Raw genomic sequence first — 22,298 nt, 5'->3', positions numbered from 1 at the left:
TAAAAATTGACCACACCAAGTGATGATACCAAGTGATGACAAGAACGAGAAAGAAGCAGGGCTCTCACAGGCTGCTGGTGGGCGTGTAAAATGGTACAGTCACTTTAGAAAACAGTTTGGCAGTTTCTTACACTGTTAAACATACACCTACCATACGGCTCCATCATTCCACTCCCAGATATTTACCTAAGAGAAATAAAAGCATATGTCCACACAAAGACTTGCACACAAATGTTCATAACAGCTTTATTTGGAACAGCCAAAAGCTGGAAACAACCCAAATGTCCATTCAATGAAATACTACTCAGATACGGAAAAAAAAACAACAAACCCTCAATACATGCTACATTGATGAATCTCAAAATAACAACACTGCATGAAATAAGCCTGATATTAATTACAGTTTGCTTTAGAACTTTGTTCTTAAAGGTACAAGAAAACCAACTGGTGTCAATGTTAGCTCACAAACAATGTTGTATATACCAAGGAAAAGTACAAAGTGAAAATGAAGAATTTTAATTCAGTCAATAAAACCAAATCTGACATAATTCTCAATAACAAATGAGACCACTCAGGAGTCAATCCTCAGGTGTCTGCTGGCTTTCTCTCTCCAGCACACTGTCCTGCTGTCCAGCAGCAGAGTCTTTGGGCTCGGAAATCTGAACCGAAGTCTCCAGTTGTTCTCCAAGCTCCTGGATCAGAGGCCCAGATGCTCTGGGAGCCCCAGGGGAGGCCAGCGGCTGTCCTCGACCACCATCAGACCCCAGGAAAGTGGTGCTTCTGCACATACCACCATCGTTAAGAAGCAGGGCCATGCTGCTTTCTTCAACAAAGGGACCGAGCAAGGAATGCCCTGTCTCAGATTCACCGCCTCCAGGCTCCTCCTGTTCCGAGTCTGACTCCTCAGTCTCAAGTGATGCACTGCCCTCTGATTCTTCTGAACCACTCATCTCAGAGCTGGAGGAAGGTGTCTGCTGCCTGGAAGTGGAATGGACTCCTGCTTTTGATGTGGTTTCTTCCTCCTGGACCAGAAATGCTGCTGCCTCCAGCTCCTCCAGTTCTAACCCCAGCTGGGCCTTGGTTAGGGATGCTTTCTTTAAGGCTTCTGCAAGAGCTGCCAACTTTTTGGACCTTGAAAACCATTTTAAGAACAATTATTAGGACTATTCATTAACTAGTCTGGGGATAACAGGGTCCACAGCTTAAAGACATGACAAAATAAAGCTGGATCTATACTTCACATGGCACAGAGGATGAACCCCCCAAACAGATTAAAGATACAAACAGAAAAAAGGAAATAAGTATTACAAGGAAATGAAGGAGATTTCCTTTATGACACCAGAATGAGGAAGGCCTTCCTATGATCAAAATCTAGAAGCCACAAAAGAAAGGCTAAGACTGATAAATTCAACTAATAAAAATAAGACAATTTCTGAAGGGTAAAAAAGTAATAATAAGAAGAAGAAAAGTCAAAAGGCTAATGCAAAATTGAGAAAAGTATTTGTGATTTATATCATAAAACAAGGCCTAATTCCCCTAATAGAGTTCTTAAAAGCAGAGATAACAATCCATGAGGAAAATGGGCAAAAGATACAAGCAGACAATTCTCACAAAAAGAAATAGAAATGACTCTGAAAATATATGAAAAGATGTTCAACAACTTCAGTCAAATAAAAGAAATACAAATTAAAATCATGCTGAGATATATTTTCATTTATCAGATTGGCAAAAATCCAAACATTTGGTAACGCTGCCAGCAAGGCTGTGGACGAAAGGCGCTTTCATTCACTGCTGGTGATAGAGTAAACAGTTATAATCCCGGTGCAGGAGAACCTGGCAATAACTTTCAAAATTGAAAATGTACATACCCTTGACCCAGCAAAACCACATCTGGAAATTAAACACATATGCTACAAGATGCAGGTCCAAGGTAATATTTAGTGCGGCATTGTTTCTAATACTCCAAAATAAGAAATACCCAAATGTCCACCAACATGGCCACAGGAAGGAACAGTCAATGGTGATGTAATGTAGGAGGCTCTTCAGGGACTAAGCCAGATATATTGTTTAACAATGACAAAAGGCTTTCTATATGTATATGCTGCTTTCTATGTTAAACACACAAAAAGAGTAAAGAAGCAAAAACATTTGAAGTTGCTTGTACACTTAACCATGAACTCTGGAAAGCTACAGAAAACACTAATATTTATGTAGAGGGGGCACTGTAGGAGTTGGAAAGATGAAGGATGATAGTGAAAGGGAGACTTTTCATGCATATGGTTTATTTTTAAACTTATGGGAATGGAATATCTATTCAAAATTCCTAACTAAAAAAGAAAAGAAAAGCAGTATAAAAGAGCAACAGAGTGCTTTTTAACTGAAAACCATCTCATGCTATTTCAGAAGATATTTTTGCTAAACTTATAACATTACATGATAAACACTATACTGAACAGATAAACTTTTTCATTAACTCAGATGCATTTTAGTTGTTTTGTTTTTGAAACAGTGTAAAGCATACTGCAGTTTTCCAAAAAAGATGTCTTTGCTGTTCCGTACAGGGAAATCTGGTGTGACAAGTGAAAAAAAGTAGCAGTGAGTGAAAACGGTAAGCGTGCTGACATGGCTTCTGTGTTTCTCTGGCTCCAAAGATTAAATGAGTCGCTTGAAACAAACTGAATGAGTTGAGTTCACAGGATAAATTCATTTGTCAAAGTGCAGTCCACCCCATAACACTGGGGACTACAGGCTTCATTTCAATAGAGTGATGGATGGGGATTTTCATCTAAGTGCCTGGATATACCTGAGACCCCTTTGTCTCAAAATATTTAGCATAACAAAAGATTCCACAGGGATGCTTCCCCCACCCCCAGCCCAGGTCTGGACAGTGTAATCAGGACCCAAAGCTCCACTGCAGTCAGTGTCCAAGGTTGGGTGGGACGAGGACAATGGCTGTCATGGATGTGCAACTTTCTCTTAAACGAGGAAAACCCTGTGTTTTGGTGCTGGAATTGCAGGAGTTTAGAAAAGGAAAGATGGCCTTCAGTTGAAAGGAAAGCTTGGGTGAGATTCACTGGAGTTAGTAGATGATCTACCAAAGGGCTGTAACTCTGGGTAAGTTCTGGTGGGTTTGAGACATCTTTAAAAAGCACAGTGATAAAATAAGATGTTTGCAATACAATCTACATCCATGTCCAAGACAATTTGGATGATATACATAATATATTTTGAAGGCTTGGGTACCGGTTGCCAAGGATCTGGTCAGAGCTAGTGTTCCAGTTTAAAACCTCCCTGCCGCAAGGCTCTGCCAGCCTAAGGACTAGTTCACTGTCATCTTTCTCACTAAAAAAAAAGATCCTCTCTGGGTAATGACACACAGCCTTAAGAGATAAAGAGCCATGAACTTGGAAAAGAAGAGAATGTTTCTTATTAAATTATAATATCCAAAATAAAATTTTTTAATAAAAGCCTTTACACTTCAGTGACCACACATCTCACATTTTTAACAGACATAACAAACACTATTGACAATATATGAAGGATGACGTTCCACAAACATTGTTGTAATTGCTCCTATGACAATCCTGTGAATCAGCTTCATTTTCATCCCTACATGACAGATGGCAAAATAGAAGTTTGGAGGAATTGAGAGACCAGCTAAAGTTTGCCCCGCTGAGCAGGAGGGCAGTCAGGAGCGGAAGCCCACACCTCTGAGCTCTAGCGCTCTCTCTCCTCCACCACAGGGCCTCTCAGGAATACTTCTGAGGGCTCTGAAAAGGTTCCCATGATTTCTTCCCAATTTGATGCCACTCAACACCTTCCCAAGGAGCAAGTTCTCACTTGCATAAGGCCCAGAATTCTCCATAGAAACTGTGACGGGTCTCTTTTTAGCTCAGCAGTCTTAAAGTATACATCTAAGCTTTACCTACAAAGACTGCAGGATCTGAGGAAAAAATGTGAGTATTAGTGAATACCACAGATATATGTACTCAAGCTAAAACTGTTTGGATCTTTATTATTGTCTACTATAAAAATATTAATCTGTCACTTATAACTATATAAATTTGGAATTCTAAAGTTCTTCACCTGTAATTTTGGCTCTTTTCAGAAAGCATCCCTCGCAATGCTGGGACTAAGAAGTGTTAACTCTAACAGGCAGGGAAGTGGCAAAGACGAGCCAAGTGATCTTTGCCTGTTACCAGCTGAGGTAAATTCCTATCCAACAGAGAAAAGTTCGTTTCTCACTTTTAACACAATATTATGTTTAAAATGATCCATTATATAATGTGTATTAAAAAATTGATCATATGTGGATTTTTTTTTTGTTCCTTACCACCCTGATTCATCTTTATTTCTTATTACCCACTTTTACTACCTCAAGCTATCTAGTTTCTCAAATTTATATTAAACTTCTGATAGAAACTTAACAGAATAAGCACTTTGAACTCTCAAAGAATGCTAGGAAGAAAAAAAAAAACTAATTAAAATTTCAATATATCATTGGTATAGAATATGACCCAACTAATCTCAGGAATGAAAGTTGGGTTTGTTTCTGTTCAATTATTTGACACAGATAATTTAGCAGTCACTGTTCACAGAAAAGGAAATTATTCCTTTGGAGAAAAAACTGAGCCATGAAAGAGTAGCCTTTTTGTTCTTTTCAAACATTGGCACAATTGGAGGTGGTTCTGTCTGCCACTCCTTGTAAATTCTAGAATCTAACTGTAATGGCCTTTCCATTTCAGAAAGCACCTCATTTAACGCAGTTAGTGGCTTTTCACTGTCACACTCAAAACAGACCAGGCTAGGTCATGTCAAAAAGCCTTGTCAAATGACATTATTAGTTAGCCAGAGTGCTTGCAAAAACCAGGTACATGTGGATATACTCAACCGACACATATGTTGAGTTACTAGTTGTACTTATAGAGTATATTTTACATCTAAGTGAAGAATACCTATCTGTTAAGATGTATTAATTATGGAGTGAAGAGATTCAGCATTTAAAAGACACATGATAGATCATACTAATGTCATATTTTAATAAAATTATACTCAATGCAGGTTTTTCTCAGAAAATTTTTGGAAATGTAATCCTGCCATATTAACTTTAAAAAGAAGAAAAAAAAATCTTCCATTCTGTTTATATATGTGAAATAATTTCCTATTTGGAGAAATTTTTTTTTAATTAAAGACTGACAAGCTACAGTAAATCCAACTACCAATGAAGAGTAACAGTAACAGCTAAGGGTGCATGCCTTTACTGTGGCTGAGCTGATATAAAATTTCCTCAATTATTTTATATTTGGTGACTGATTTTAGGGGGGCAAAAAGGGAACTGTAACCTTATGAAACCGCCAAAACAAAGTGCAAAAGGAGCCCTGAGATGTAGGCAAAAGAAAACTGGGTATAAATAGAAAGCATACATCCTGTTTCTTGCTGTAGAATTTTGTCTCAAACTATCAATCAACTTTTCACCACTTCCTGCAATAGCAGGTCTACTATAAATCTCATAGTAACTGACTAGGTTTCATTTCCTCTGCCAAAACCTGCTAGCCTGCCAGCCATGACATACTGACACTAGAGCCAGCAACCGATAATGTAGGACAGGACTCCAGTGAGGCCACTCCAGACACATTTCATACTAGATGATGAATACAGTGACTGGCTTTTAATTTCAAAGGACACATACACACACACACACACACACACACAAACACGCACACACCGTCAGACCGTCAGACTCTTTCTGGGAACAAACCGTATATCAACATTCTTTTTAAAAGACAATGATGACAATGACATATAATCATAATTCCTTTCTACTAAAAACAACCAGTTCCACATTTCAAACTCCCCTGCCTAATATACATTTATGCAACCTGATCTAAATAAAAGGTAACGCATTAGCTTTAGGTAGAAGTTGCTGGTGAAACTCATCTCTGAACAGGCATGAAAGACAAATACCAGTTCATGCACAGATGAACATAGAACTAACTGCCTGCCCTGACTCTGTAAGAATGAAAAGCATTTCCAGCTCAGTCATTAGCAGAAACAACTGATCTTTTTGAACAAGAAAATACCAATTTAATGCAGAAAATACTGCAAGATAAGAGTTATTTAGGCCTCACTGAGTATGGGCCAATAAAATATTTTTTCATCCTATTTTCAACTTGACTTAATACCCTTCTGTGGGTCTGCATTATGAAAAACAATACCTAGTCCATGGGTCATTGGATCAATTTTCCCCAAAACTCCCTCTATTAGTTACTAGTAACCATCATAACAAACTACTACTGGCTGGCTTAAAACAACAGAAATTTATCCTCTCATAGTTCTAGAGGCCAGAAGTCCAAAATCAAGGTATCAGCAGGGTTGCTTCCTTCTGAGGGCTCTGAGGCGAGAATCTGTTCCATGCCTTTCTCATAGCTTCTGGTGTTGCCAGGAATCCTTGGCTTGTAGATACATCAACCTAAGCTCTGCTTCTGTCACCACCTGGCGTTCTCTCTGTGTGTTTCTTCACAAGGCTGTCTTCCGTCTAGATGTGTCTCTTCTCCTAAGAATACCAGTTATACTGGATCAAGGGCTCACCCTACACCAATATGACCTTATCTTAACAATTAATTACATCTACAAGAACCCTATTTCCAAAGTCATGTTCTAGGGTTCTGTGAGAAGATATGAATTAAGGGGAGGCACTATCCAACGACACACTCTGTCTTCTAGCCTTTGCCTCACCCCCTATTCATGTCTGTCCCACATGCAATATATATTCACTCATCTCAATATTCCCAAAGTCTCAATCCATTCCAACATCAACTCTAGGTCCAAACTTTCATCTAACTCTCATCTCAAACAGGTTTAGGTGGAACTCTGGGTATACTCTATCCTGGGGTAACATTTCTCTCTGTCCACAGATCTGTGACTAAAGAACAACTTACCTGTTTCCAAAACACAAAGGTTGTACAAGTGTAAAAAACAAATATTTCCATTTCAGAAGGGAAAAAATGAAATGGATAAAAAAAAGTTAACCAATCTAAAGCAAGTTCACAATGCAGTAGGTCAAATTCCATTAGTTTTGAAGCCTGAGAATAATCCTCTGTGGCTTGATGCTCTGTCTGGGCCCACCCACGAGGGTGGAAGCTCCACCTACTCTGGCCTCTGAATTCCTGGTTCTGCCCTCAGACCCATTCTCCCTTCATTTCCTCCCTTCTCTGCCCTTCTCAGTCCAGGCTGGTTGTTCTCTGCTGCTATAACATTCTCAAAAACTTTGTCAGTCTTCTGTGAAAGTCAAGGGGATGCACACCATTAGACAAGAGAATTCTCCATATGTCCTTCCTGGATGAGCCCACCTCCATTCCTGACTTGTGCCAGATGGCTGAATGGATCCAAAATTCACATGCTTAATCTCTTTAGCCAAAGGCTGTCCACACATACCTGTGGCCCCAATTCCAGAGCACAGTTATGTGAACAGGCTCATGATGATGATGAGTGCATGCTCAGTCCTTTCCGACTCTTTGCAACCCTGTGGACTGTAGCCTGCCAGTCTCCTCTGTTCATGGCATCTTCTAGGCAAGAATACTGGAATGGGTTGCCATTTCCTCCTCCAGGGTATCTGACCCAGGGATCGAATCTGCATCGCCCGTGTCTCCTGTATTGCAGGCAGATTCTTTACCCACTGAGCATTGGGGAAGTGTGGACAGGCTGGAAAGTTTCCAAATCATCAAGTACTGACCCCTTTATACTCAACAATTTCTTCCTCAATTTCTCTTTGCCTTCTCTCATTCTACTCTAGTTAACAAGGAGAAACCAGGCTGCATCTTTAACACTGTGGAAATCTCTTCAGCTAAACACCCGAGTTCTACTCTCCACACTGAATGGCTGGCCGACACAACACAACCAAGTTCCCCACCTTTGTAACAAGGGTCACTGTTCCTCCAGTTTGCAGTAACAAGTTCTTTTCCATCTGAGATCTCACTAGAAGTACCTTTCACATTTCTGTTTCTAGCACCATTCTACAGGTGATGATATGTAAATTTTTTTCTAAGACTACAGAAGCTTACTCTGTAGCTCTCCTCACTTCTTTCTAAACCTTGGCAAGATTCACCTTTAATGTCCATATTTCTACTATGTTATCTCTTTAAGTAATCTAAGATTCTTCCATTATGCACACATTCCCAAACTCTTCCAGCCTCTACTGATGACCGGACTCTAAAGCCACTCCCACAATTTCAGGTATCAGTTACAGTAATACCCCATTCACGGTATGAAAATCTGTATTAATTTCCTAGGGCTGCCATAACAAACCATCACAATGTGGTGGCTTAAGACAACAGAAATTTATCCTTTCACAGTTCTAGAGGCTAGAAATCCAAAATCAAGGTGCTGACAGGGTTGATTCCTTCTGGGAGCTCCAGTGGAACAATCTGTTCCATGCCTTTCTCTTAGCCTCTGGTGTTGCCAGGAATCCTTGGCTTCCTTGGCTTGTAGACACATCATTCTATGCTCTGTCACCACATGGCATTTTGTGTGTCTGTTTCCTCACAAGGCTGTCTTCCTTCTGGGTGCATCTCTGTGACTCTTTTTCTCCTTATAAGGGTACAAGTCATATTGGATCAAAGGGCCATCCTACTCCAGTATGACCTCCTCTTAACACCTAACTACATCTGCAACAACCCTATTCCCAAATAAGGTCACCTTCTTAGGTTTGGGGAGGACATGAATTTTGAAAGAGAGTGGAGATGCTCATTAATGGAAGATAATTAAGATGAAGAAAAAAAAACACTTAAAGTCGATCAACATAAAATAGAAGTCAAATTTAACAGTAAAAAGTGATTTTTAAAAAGTGAAGATTTCACCTTGAGACAAAATGACAAACTACAAAAATAAGTTTAGAAAATATTTAACAATATTCATACATAGGTTATAATTACAACTAGGTACTAACTCTCAAAATAAACAAAGAATGAACCAAATATTAATTGTATTTGTAACTATTCCAAGAAAATTCTATTATAGTACTGCATGACACTTCAGGTTGTCTTTTAGAGCAGAATTGTAAGATAGTTTTTAGAAATAATCACGATGGCACCATGAGTTCAAGGGCCTCTCAATCATGTGATACTCAAATCAATGCTTTAATAGTCAAAATAAAGACTTTCAACTTGTCACTAGTATTGTAGAATTTTCTGCTTCAGTTGTTAATAATCCCACACATCCAAGCCTCACTGTCAGCGGTTCTATGTGTGGTTCAAATCCAGCTTCTATATTACTTCCTCTACCTTTGTGAAATCCTTGCCCTTTTCCTCAATCTGCAGTTCATTTGTACTACATAATATCAACCGTCATCAAGAGGTTAAAGAAAAAAAATACTGGCAGGATGAGTAGGGGAGATGCTAGGAAGGAGAGTGATATACTAGAATTGGGACTAAATTTATTAAATGATTTGATCAATAGTGTGTTATTTTTGTGTGCTATCACCAGTTCTGTTTGTAATTTTCTAGGTGTAGAAACTCTAAATTACAACTATTCAGAAAGAATGACCCCCTCACGATATATATGTGGTGTACTAGATATACAAATACCCTCCACACACACACATTTTTAGAGCAAAGTAAAAGAGTTTATATTAAAAAAAATTGATATGGCAATTATACATACTTAAGTACAGTTAACAGTTAAATGAAGTAGGTGAATGAAGGTTTATCCAAATCCAGAGAAGCTATCGTTCGCTTCACCACTGGCATCCACCTAAGAAGCGGACAGTGAGGATGACAAATAGATTAAGAAGGACGCAATGTCCATAGTTTGAGAGAAATGCACTGCATCCTGTCCTTGAAACCATTCTGCATTTATGCCAGACCGAATCAAACAGTAGACAGAAATGTTAAGTGTCATAAATTTGCCACATTTCCCTCTATGCCCCCCGCACCCCAGCAGAACTGTGTTAGGGAAATGTGCTTCATTGTAATCCCCAAAGCTAGAATTCAGAATCAATTTCAAAACTGGCCCCATGAAACTCTTGGAACTATGCCAAGTCAAAAGGTCTCCCTTTCTACACCAGCAGTTGTGAAGTTCCAATCCGTGATCCACCTGCATCATGGGACAATCCAGTGGCTCCTTCTCGCCTCTCCACTTCCATTTAGGTCTTTACCTTCTCCCCGCTTCTTTTACCCCAACCCTAATCAGCTCATCTTGTTTATGCACATAAGAAAGATGCTTTAAATAATTTATGGTACAAGGCAGGAAATAAATACATAATCTATCAGTGAACCCAAACAACTGGTTGAGTAAAACAAAGAACAACAACAACAAAAGACTTTTGTAGGGTAGAAAAGGATATGGGAAAATGGGGACTATAGGTCCAAGGTGGAAACACATCTCTTCCTTCCATTTTTTTTCTCTAAAATTATTCCATGAAGCAAGACATTTGCGGGTTTGTCAGACTTGTACAATTCTGACAATATTTCTACCTTTCATCTATGTGAAAAGGGCAGACCGTACTGTTCAACCACAGAGATGTAGTATTTTGACCTACTAACTGTTCAGATGACATGGCTATTTGGATTCCATTAAACTAAGTAGATGGAGAAGGCAATAACACCCCACTCCAGTACTCTTGCCTGGAAAATCCCATGGGCGGAGGAGCCTGGTAGGCTGCAGTCCATGGTGTCGTGAAGAGTCGGACTCGACTGAGGGACTTCCCTTTCACTTTTCACTTTCATGCATTGGAGAAGGAAATGGCAACCCACTCCAGTGTTCTTGCCTGGAGAATCCCAGGGATGACGGAGCCTGGTGGGCTGCCATCTACGAGGTCACACAGAGTCGGACACAACTGAAGCAACTTAGCAGCAGCAGCAGCAGCAAACTAAGTAGAGGTCAATAAACTAAAGGGAAGAAGGCACTAAGAAGGTGGTAGCATAAGGAAGGTGTTCTGGTTGAAATGTACCCCCCACAAAGATATGTTCAAGTCCTCATCCCCAGAACCTATCAGTATGACCTCGGTTGGGGAAATAGGGTATTTACAAATGTCATAAAGTCAAGATGAGGTCATACTGTGTTAGGGTGAGCCCTAAATCCAATCACTTAATAGGGACTGGTGTCCTTACAAGAAGATCATATAAGACACAAGGACACACTAATGGTGTATGATGTCTATCTTCTTTGTGAATTATACTTTTTATTATTAAAAAAATTCATCTTTGTTTCATTTATAATAAATAAATTTAAAAAAAAAGACACAAGGATACAGAGAAGACCATTTGATAATGGTGGCAGAGACTGAAGTGCTGTGTCTACAAGCCAAGCAAGGAATGTCAAGCATGGCTGGTAGTTAGAAGCTACAGAGAGGCATGGGACAACTCTCTCTCAAGCCTGTAGAAAGAACCAACCCTGCTGAACCATTGACTTTAGACTTCTGGCCTCCAAAACTGTGAGGGAATAAATTTCTGCTATTTTAAGCTATCTAGTTTGCAGTCATTTGTTATCATAGCCCAAGGGAACTAATACAGAGGTGTATACAGGGATCAAGATCTTTAGAGCCAAAAAGAAATTAGAAGGCACCTCATACAAATTCCTGATTTTACAAATGAAATAAATGATACCACGAAGACTATCAACAGCAGCAAGACACAGAAAAGTTTTCTTCACATAGTAAAATGCAGTGAATGATCAGTCTGTTTCTAGTTTCTGAGTCTAAAATGCTATGCTTTTACACTTCTACATTATGCTCATGATGTTCCCCTGTTTAACACCTGCAATGGGTTCCCAGAACACTCAGGATAAAATCTAAACTTCCCCAGTGAAGACAAGGCCCCAGAAGCAGCCCTCTGGGCCTGTCTCCTCTCAGCGGGGCTGCCTGGCATTTGTTTCCGCGTCACTGTGCTCTGGAGCTCCACTCACCACCCTCTCTCTGTCCCAAGGACACAATGATACGTTCTTTCTTCAAGGCCTTTGCAAATGCTCCCTCATTCTGGAACATTCTTCCCCCAAGTCTTCCTAGGCTGGCTCCTACTCATCCAGTTCTAAGCTGAACTCAGACAGTCTTGCAGAGTCTATTTAAAGCAACGCTTGCCAGGCTGTTTCAGGCCCTGGGACACAGAAAACAGTCTCCGTCTGGCATGGCACAAAATAACTGTCCAGGCTGGCTCCCATCCCACCTGCCATCCTGAAGGCTGAGGGGCCATCATTTCCATTTCTCCTGAAAGCCACCAGTGGGGCCGCAGACCACCAGCTGGGATGCTCTGCCCCTTGTCCTCCAATTTCTTGCACACACAGTGAACTTGGCATTCTAAGACAGTCTTGAGGTCTACAGAAGCACAAGTTCTGGCTGCGTTTTCAAACATGTCCTTTTTGTCTCCACTTCCCCATCTTGAAAGCAGAAGGAAAATGACTGCTCCCAAACTTCCTGGCATGCTCTGAGGAAGAAAGACTGGGACAAGTGATTTAATGTGTTTATTTCTTTGTAAGTTTGTTCTCAATGCTAAGATTTTCCCTGGTTACAAAACACAAAGTTTGTGCACTGTGTTGTTTTCACAGTACTGAAACAGGAAAATACTCGAGTGCCGGAATGTTCACCACACACACGATGCAGCATACAGCTTTCCAAATTATGAAGGAAGTCAAGAAACTTTGAAAATTCAGAATATTTATCTGCTCGCAAGTATGATGGTCAATGAAATGTTTTCTCCAATGCATACTGCAATGAATCAGTTAAAAAAGAACTATTCTGCCTTTTCTTAATGACAATCTCGTCCTACCAAATGAATGACAACTATGCACTGCCTGCTCCCTGGTGTGGGTTTTCTGGAATAACTAAATGTCTGACATATCACATAAGCTCTCTGGCTCTTCCCACACACTTTGAACCACAGTTAACATGTTCTCTAGAGAAAGTTGGGAACCTCTGCTTTCCAACATGATCAGACACAGTTACAGAAAAGACCTCCTCATGAGGGCCAGTCACTATGCTAAGTGGCCACCTCCAAGGGCAGACCTGCAGCACCTTCCTGCACTCATTCTTACACAGAATGATTCCACAGAATGCCAACTGGTACAGCCTGCTGACACGATAAAGACAGCTCTATAACTTGTCTCCCTCTGTGGGGAAGCCAGACCCGGAGCTGCAGCATTTGTACTCAGCTTCTTCTTAGATATGATGCACTGGGTTTTCCTCAGTTGAGGAAACAGTTCAGTTCAGTCGCTCAGTCGTGTCCGACTCTTTGCAACCCCATGAACCGCAGCACGCCAGGCCTCCCTGTCCATCACCAGTTCCCAAAGCTTACACAGACTCATGTCCATTGAGTCGGTGATGCCATCCAACCATCTCATCCTCTGTCGTCCCCTTCTCCTCCTGCCTTCAATCTTTCCCAGCATCAGGGTCAGGGTCTTTACAAATGCCATGAAGTCAAGATGAGCTCATAACGGGTAAGGTCAAGAGATTTTGCTACAAGTGCCCCCAGAGAGACCTTTAAAAACTGATACTGAGTTAGCTGCTGCTGCTGCTGCTGCTGCTAAGTCGCTTCAGTCGTGTCGAACTCTGTGCGACCCCATAGACGGCAGCCCACCAGGCTCCCGTCCCTGGGATTCTCCAGGCAAGAATACTGGAGTGGGTTGCCATTTCCTTCTCCAGACTTCTCACCAAAATAACTCTGAATAGATGAAGCCACATGCAAAAGAGTACACACTGTATTATTTCAGTTATACTAAGTTCCAAAGCAGGCAAAGACCAATGGATGGTAACACAATGTGAGAAGGTACAAGGGACTTCTGAGAGGTTCTTGACTTGGGTGATACTTACACAGGTGTTTTAAAATTCATTATTTGTATATTTATCATCTGTACTTACTTAACAAACACAAGTTCTGGAAAAGAAGCCTGAGGCTTCTGAACATTTGTTCAGGTAAAGGGGGCAGAGCCAGAGAGAGAAGGGTGCAGAGGGTCACAGGGATAGCTCTGGTTTCCTTGGGGCAAACACCAAGATTTCTAATACAACGCTACTCATCTCAAACTACTTTTTAAAAGGCCTGGCACGTTTTACCAAAGACAAAGAGAATCTCAAAATATGCCTAGAGAAAGATCCATTAGTCATTTCTTTCAACAAGCATACTCTCCAAAGAAAGCTGTTCTTTGCAGAAGTACACAGTTCACTGCAATGGAGGTGATTCCATGATATTGGTTAAAGCACTGTCTGTGGGTTATTTCAAATACCATTTTTAAAGGCATCCACTCAGAGCCCCAATAGAACATTTGATCTACAGACCAACCTTAGTACTCTCTCAAGTAAGAATAAAATAAGAATGTGTATTATTTTTCTTTTTAATACTGTTTTCAAGCCTTCAGCCTTGATGGAAGGGAGTTTGGGGAAGAATGGATACATGTATATATATGGCTGAGTCCCTCTGCTGTCCACCTGAAACAATCACAACACTGTAAATCAACTATACTCCAATACAAAAGAAAACGTTTAATTAGAAAAATATTTCATTTTTCCCATTAAAACCCTAAAAACTAGCCACCAGGAATCTTTCTATCACTTGTATGAATATTTTCCAGAAAGTGAGCAATTTTATCAAATTTGTGTAGTACAGACTGAAGCTTGCTTTCTAAAACATTTATTTATTTATTTATTTGTTTGGCTGCACTGGGTCTTAGTTGTAGACATGGGATCTTTAGTTGCAGCATGCAAACTCTCAGTTGTGGCATGTGGGATCTTGCTCCCTGACTAGGGATCTAACCCAGGCCTCCTGCACTGGGAGTGAGAAGTCTTAGCCACTGAACCACCAGGGAAGTCCCCAGATAGTTTTGTTTTGTTTTTAAATGAGTAAAAAGCTTTATAAGTGTTAGCTGCTCAGTCATGTTTAACTCTTTGTGACTCCATGGACTATAGCCCGCCAGGCTCCTCTGTCCATGGAATTCTCTAGGCAAGAATACTGGAGTGGGTAGCCATTCTCTTCTTCAAGGGTTCTTTCTGACCCAGGGATTGAACCTGGGTCTCTCACACTGTAGGTAGATTCTTTACTGTCTGAGCCATAAGGGAAGCTCAAGGTTTGTAAGACTCCAGGCTATATTTTCAATTCCAATTAAAATTTATACAGGGATTAAAAAAAAAAAACAAAAACTCTTCCCCTGGAGAAGGAGAAAAGACAACCAAATTCCGTTTCCAGGTGCTTCATTATAATAATCTTCTTTATTATTCCTAGTAGAAGAGAAGCAGATGGGAAAAACTTTTTTGGTAGACCTCTGATACTGGGGTTCTTTTGCTATGAATTTTTTTTTTAACAGAATAGTATGTTTTACAACAACATCCGCTGTATCATCGAAAAAGCAAAAGAGTTCCAGAAAAACATCTATTTCTGTTTTACTGACTATGCCAAAGCCTTTGACTGTGTGGATCACAATCAACCGTGGAAAATTCTGAAAGAGATGGGAATACCAGACCACCTGACCTGCCTCTTGAGAAACCTGTATGCAGGTCAGGAAGCAACAGTTAGAACTGGACATGGAACAACAGACTGGTTCCAAATAGGAAAAGGAGTAAGTCAAGGCTGTATATTGTCACCCTGCTTATTTAACTTACATGCAGAGTACATCATGAGAAACACTGGGCTGGTGGAAGCACAAGCTGGGATAAAGATTGCCGGGAGAAATATCAATAACCTCAGATACGCAGATGACACCACCCTTATGGCAGAAAGTGAAGAGGAACTAAAAAAGCCTCTTGATGAAAGTGAAAGAGGAGAGTGAGAAAGTTGGCTTAAAGCTCAACATTCAGAAAACGAAGATCATGGCATCTGGTCCCATCACTTCATGGAAAATAGATGGGGAAACAGTGTCAGACTTTATTTTGGGGGGCTCCAAAATCACTGCAGATGGTGACTGCAGCCATGAAATTAAAAGACTCTTACTCCTTGGAAGGAAAGTTATGACCAACCTAGATAGCATATTGAAAAGCAGAGACATTACTTTGCCAACAAAGGTCCGTCTAGTCAAGGCTGTTTTTCCAGTGGTCATGTATGGATGTGAGAGTTGGACTGTGAAGAAAGCTGAGCACAGAAGAATTGATGCTGAATTGATGCTTTTGAACTGTGGTGTTGGAGAAGACTCGAGAGTCCCTTGGACTGCAAGGAGATCCAACCAGTCCATTCTAAAGGAGATCAGCCCTGGGTATTCTTTGGAAGGACTAATGTTGAAGCTGAAACTCCAATACTTTGGCCACCTGATGTGAAGAGCTGACTCATCGGAAAAGACCCTGATGCTGGGAAAGATTAAGGGCAGGAGGAGAAGGGGACGACAGAGGATGAGATGGTTGGATAGCATCACCGACTCAATGGACATGAGATTGGGTAAACTCCAGGAGTTGGTGATGGATAGGGAGGCCTGGCATGCTGCAGTTCATGGGGTTGCAGAGTTGGACATGACTGAGCAACTGAACTGAACTGAATGTTTTACAAATACATTTTTCTGTGAAATGATAGTTGATTTGGACATTATGGTCAGTCTTTCAAATATGTCCTGAAATTCAAGGAATCTCTTTTTCTATAAAAGACTCACATTTTTAATATTTATTATAAAGTCTTAAGATTAATCAACTTCTTCACTTTTTATGATTTAAGCTTCCAATTCACATAAAGAACTATTCTCACAAATCTTCAAACTTACCCTGGGACTTTACTCTATACATTGTTCCTGCAGGAGGTAAGCTATCAGATTATATCACTTAACCATCTCATCTTCCAGAGGCCATAATCATTTACGTCTCTAATTTGTTTCTAAATAAATTTGCTTCTTAAATAAAATTTCTACAGAAAACCCCTAAATCATACTAAAAGTGAATAAGACATCATCTGAAACTCTTGGACCTAGATGAGTTCCAAAATTACAGTTTGTTTTACATATCAGAAAGGTGATTCTGGATCTGTAATATTATATATGCATTACTTAACACCACCAGCAGCAATCTGTAATCAAATAGACTAATATTTCTATGCAAGATGTATGGTTAGTCACTCCAAGTTGAATAAATATTATAAATAGCCTCAGGTCACCAGATGAATTTAGGTCAGTCAGGTTTTGCTGTCCATTGCCCTGAAAATACTTCTGATTTCAGAACTTTGTAGGTTTCAGAACTGAGGAACTGAGGTCAAGGGGTGGTGGACAAGGACCAGAAGCAAGTAGACTGAGCTGCAGCTTTTCAGTTCAAGTGCCCAGGTCCAAAGTCAGTCTTCTGACAAATATTTATTGACCATTTGCTATGTTTGGTGACCACCCAGGTTTGATGGATGTAATGGTGAATATAAAACACAGTCTTTGCTCTGAGGATCATATCATCTTAGTCTGGACTTGGCAAGGAAGAAGACATCCCACTAGAGTGAAGGACATCTATGGGAAAGATCAGCCTGGGGTGCCTCAGGCATTGAAGAGACAGTCTGTTCCCACATATAATTCCACAGGAAAACCATTTTATGCCTTAAATTGAGGGTACGACAACAGTTGACTTACCATTGACTACTTCAATGCTTATCTTAAATTTTTAAATATCAGATTCTTGGAGAGAAGCAATAGTTATTTCTTGTCTTCTGCCCCTTCTGTGTGAGTCTGTATATCAATGTTTACAGGCTTTATTATTCACAAATTCCATATTGGTAAATCTGACTACTTGTCACAGTTTTCTGTAGCCTCAAAATCAATACTCCTCAGCCTTACGTAGTCATTCATGGCTGCACAGAGAGCAGTGGGCATCTTCAATACCCAACACACATATTCTGAGGGATGACTGGATGCAGCTCTGCCTTCTTGTTTCAGTTTTCATACTGTAAATACGGTCCTTCTTCACGGTCAATTTAGTGCCATGGTTTTTGTATCTGGGGGCTTTTGTTGACAATTTTCCTGTATATCATGGCCTCCAAGTCCAGTGTTGAACTCTTGTCTACTGCCCAAAGTCTAGAATGTGTCTTATGAAGAAAACACATGTTCTTAGATAAGCTTTGTTCAGACATGAGTTATGGTGCTGTTGGCCAAGAGTTCACTGTGAATGAATCAATAATATTGGTATATATGAAATAAAGTGTCTTTAAGCAGAAACACTAATAAGACAAGGATATGCACTGATTGGTTGATGAAAATATTGTGGCTAGAGGCTCACAAGAAACTAAGCCTGTATTTCAATGGTTTCAAGTTTGCTAATTGAGTGTCTGCAACAACTTCATATAACATGCCTGCTGTAAATGATGAAAAGTGACTGTAACTAGGTACTGGCCATGAGACCAGAAGAAGGGGGCAACCATTTCAGGTTTGGAATGGTGGTGACAAAGCAAAGACAGCAGACAAGGTTTGCTAAGAGGGTCTATTTATAAGTCACCTTGACTCTCAGAACACAAATTCCAAAATGCCCATGGTTTCAAGTCATCTTTCCTACTTCTCTCTCTTAAGTCTTCCAGACAGCAATATTGATAAAAGCATGGAGAGCCTTCAGTGTGAGTCAGGTGCCACCAACTCCTCTGCACCACAAGAACAGATTTCTCCTAATCCCGATCCAGGCCCATGTCTAGACCAGCTTGGTCAGTGGCTCAGCATACCACACTACATCCTGCTGGGCACAACCACCTCTTGCACGAAGGGAACAGACATAAAAGTCCACTCAACTCAGGCTTGGAGTACTCAGTGACTGATTTGGGAAGTCTTGGATTTGAAAGCCAGACTGGACAGCAGTGTCGACAAGCACTCATCTACAGAAAATCAAAATTGGGGAGGCTGATTTTCTGAATGCTCAATTATATTCTCTCAAAAATTACTTCAACTAAAGTGAAAAGCATTTGCCTATCAGAACATTCTCAAGTGGCAGCTCCCAGCCCATCTAAGGGGAATTTTAAAATAGTTTTAATAAGAGCAATTGATATCAATGACATATTTAGCTTCTCTCTTTAATAAAGCCTTGCTACTTTAAGTATAGTCCCTTGCTACTTAAAGTATGGACCAGTAGCAGCAGTATTACCCCAGAACTTGTTTGAATTACAAAATCCCAGGGCCTGCCCCAGACCCTTGAATCAGAATCTGCATTTTAACAAGCTCCCAGGGGACCTGCTTGCTCAATAAAGTCTCAGAAGCACTGAGTCAGATAGCTGTGACCATCATCTTCATCAGAATGAAGATTATGACCACCTTATACTTTATGGCTTCAACATCGCTGACTCAATCTTATCAAACACCTGGGAGGGTGGGGCAGCATGAGGCTCTCCCTGACTCCTGGGTCAGCTCTTGAGGGTGAAGCATTTGCTTTCCCTTCACAGGTTCTGGAAAGGGTGGCCTGACTTTGTCCTAGCCCTCTCTTACCTGGAGCATAAACCTGACTCTTCAGCCTGCAGCCACTCAGCAACCATGGCTCCAGGTCAAAGTTGCAAGGAGCCCTTCTCTAATGGCCCTTTGGCTTAAGGTTCTCCCTACGGCCTTTCTTCTAGGCCAGCTTAATCCTGAGGCTCAATCTCAGAAACACTTTATCTCTCAGCCCTGATTCTACAAAGCTAAGGTCAGCTGCTATCTTGTACAGAATCTTCAACCTCCACAGGGACCTCTACCAAGGTCAGGCTCCCAAAGTCTGCCCTGACCCCTCTGCTGTCCAAACAGCCCCAATCCCTTGCCTGCCTCCCCCAACCTCCACCCATTACTTCACCTGGACCCTCCTACAAGTAACTTCTACCTACAGGTCTCAATGAAACAATGTAGCAGGTGATTTTTTTCATTCATTCATTCAATAAACATTTACTGAAAGTACTATGTGCCCAAGGACTGAGCAAAACACATAAGGATCCTCATGTTCATGGAGCTTATACTCTGCAGGAAAAGATAGACAATAAATGTGCCACATGCTGTATGTGCTACGGGGAAAACAGAGCTAAAAAGTGGCTTACAAGTGCTAAGGACAGAGGACATTCAATTTTTATAAGTGTTTAGAAAAGACCTCACTGAAAGGTGACAAAAAGACCAAATACGCTGAACAGCCTGAAGTGTGGGACCTGGCATTACTCTTTCTTTATACTAATCCATTTCTTCCTGGCTTGACCCTCCAGCCCACAGAGTATAGCACTCAAACTGACTCCCTGTTTGCAGACCTAAGAGCCATATGGATATCAATTGCCATGTGGTTGTCTAATCTCCAGATATACAGATCATGTATCCATGCTTAGACAACTGCTTCTCCTACCTGGCTTCACTCCTGAGCCTGACAGACTACCTGTGCAGTCCCATGTTCATGGGACGTGACAACATGTTACTTTGTTTCTAAAAAGGAAGACCCAAAGGTTTGGGAAAAGAGGAGAAAAATTCTGCCAGAATTTTACAGTATTTCATGTGATAAATATAAGCTATATAAAACCACTTGAGGGCTCAAGAATGTATCCTTCTATAGCTAAATTCTCTCTGCTAAGAAACTATGAAAGCTGACATAGAAAGACCTCATGCTCAGCCACCAGGGAAACGAGGGCAAAGATTACAGCAGATCCGTGAAGCTGGTATGAGTGGAGGATGGGGCATTAGTTCAGTTCAGTTCAGTTCAGTCGCTCAGTCATGGCATTAGAGGCACAATTAATTCTTTAAAAAAAAAAATTCTCCTAAGGACTGAGCAAGCTACTCTGTTGAGGTCTACACAATAGGTTGGAAGGAACCTATTGAGCCCAGGGTCATCCAGCAGAGCTTTATGTAATGATGTAAACATTCTAGATCTGTACTGTCCAACATGCTACCCACAAGACACATGTGTCAACTGAGCACTTGAAGTGTCCAGTGTGGCTGAGGAGTTGAATCTTAAATTGTATTTTAATTAATTTACACTAAAATAGCCTTGGAAGGCCATTACTATAAAATTGGACCACATAATTAAAATCTAAAACCCTAATTTTCTGTGACAAAGATGAGGCCTAGACAAAGCTAAGACCACTGGGCTACCTCAACTTGAAGCATGAATACTCCACACGAGCACCAGACTGGAGGCTTTTCAAGCTGCATTCACATGCATGAGCCCATGTGATTCTTTCTTCAGCCATGCAGGCTAAGCTGGGACTCTTCACACTTAAGACTCTCCACACTTTACCATGGCTCACAGGCCAACGTGTGCCTGATACTAGAGGGAAAATCCGGGGGTAGCCTGGGCTTCTAACACACACACCTGCTGTGTGCTGGCTCCCAGGAAGCAGTGACATCAGCTGGGTACTCAGAGGGCTTATTACCCATGTGAAACAAGATGCTGGAAGACTGCACTGGCCAGGAGAACTACTGAAGAATCTTTCCTATGGGGGATGCAATCCTTGACCAAACATTTATGCAAATCAAGTCTTCCAGGATACAATTACACTTGGTTCTCTATTTGAGGGTAGTAACCATGACTTTTAAAAGCTAGGACTCAACTAGTTTGTTGGACATCTCTTTAAAATCCTATGTTCACTTTAGCATCAAGACATACAGGCAAAAACTCTGCTATAATTAGAACTGAAGAGTTGCCAAGATGTCCAATCAGACCCAAATTACTATCTACAAAAATTACTGATTACTAAAAATAAGAATGAAAAAGTGGATCCAAGATATCATTTGACTAAATACAGGCATACACAGCACAAGTGAAACCCCCAGTTAGACGGCTGTGAGAAACAAACCTGCTGGCTGAACAGCATTTCATGTTCCTACAAGAACTAGATGCAAAAGCCTAATTATGGTTTGATTCAATGATGTTATCAAAACATTTCCCGCGTGGCATGAGAGATGTAAGTGCTTTTCTCCTTTCATTCTTTGTCAGGGCATCTGGGTGGGTTTTTTCTTGGAGCCACCTCACTCCAACGAGATGAATCCAGCCCCACCAGGAGCACTTGACAAAAAAGCAGGGTTGGCTGTCAGCAGGGAGTGCGAGGCTGGGCTTTGATCGCAGCTGAGCTCCCACCTGCTTAAAAAGGCAGCCGTGGAGCTTCCTCCTCTTGCTCAAAAACACAAGAAATCGGCAGAGATAAGCTGACAGGGAAAACATTACACAAATCGCTGACCCTGCTGCAGGCAGAGAAGAGCTGCCTCTGCTTGGCTTTGATTTTCTGGATCCGCGCCTGGAGGTAGAGGCGGCTGGACTTTCTTCTTTCCCGGGGCTTCCCATGGCAAGGTGCGTGCAGACAGAACCCTGAGGAATACCAAGTGTGGAAGAAAGGGAAAGAAAAAAAGAAACAAAACAAGAAGCCAGACTACACTAAACCGTGGTGGAGAGCTGCCATCAGCAGCCAGGAGGAAAGATCACATCCCTAGTGAAAAGCAACAAGGGTTTTACAGGTTTT

At 41.0% G+C, this 22,298-nt stretch overlaps 1 protein-coding gene across 2 annotated transcripts in view; it reads right to left on the bottom strand.

The window, feature by feature from the left end:
• Window positions 1-232: 232 nt before the first annotated feature.
• SHQ1 (SHQ1, H/ACA ribonucleoprotein assembly factor) overlaps window positions 233-22,298 on the bottom strand; it is a 101,078-nt gene continuing 79,012 nt past the window's right edge. For both annotated transcript variants that reach the window (XM_061396397.1, XM_061396398.1), the window contains one exon: window positions 233-1,131. In XM_061396397.1, coding sequence (XP_061252381.1) covers window positions 579-1,131 — 553 coding nt within the window. In that variant the 3' untranslated portion in view covers window positions 233-578. The remainder of the gene's footprint in view (window positions 1,132-22,298) is intronic.

Source organism: Bos javanicus, chromosome 22 (assembly GCF_032452875.1).
Source record: "Bos javanicus breed banteng chromosome 22, ARS-OSU_banteng_1.0, whole genome shotgun sequence".
Lineage (NCBI taxonomy): Eukaryota > Metazoa > Chordata > Mammalia > Artiodactyla > Bovidae > Bos > Bos javanicus.
The sequence above is the reverse complement of the archived record's forward strand: the minus strand, read 5'-3'. Positions and strand labels throughout refer to the sequence as shown.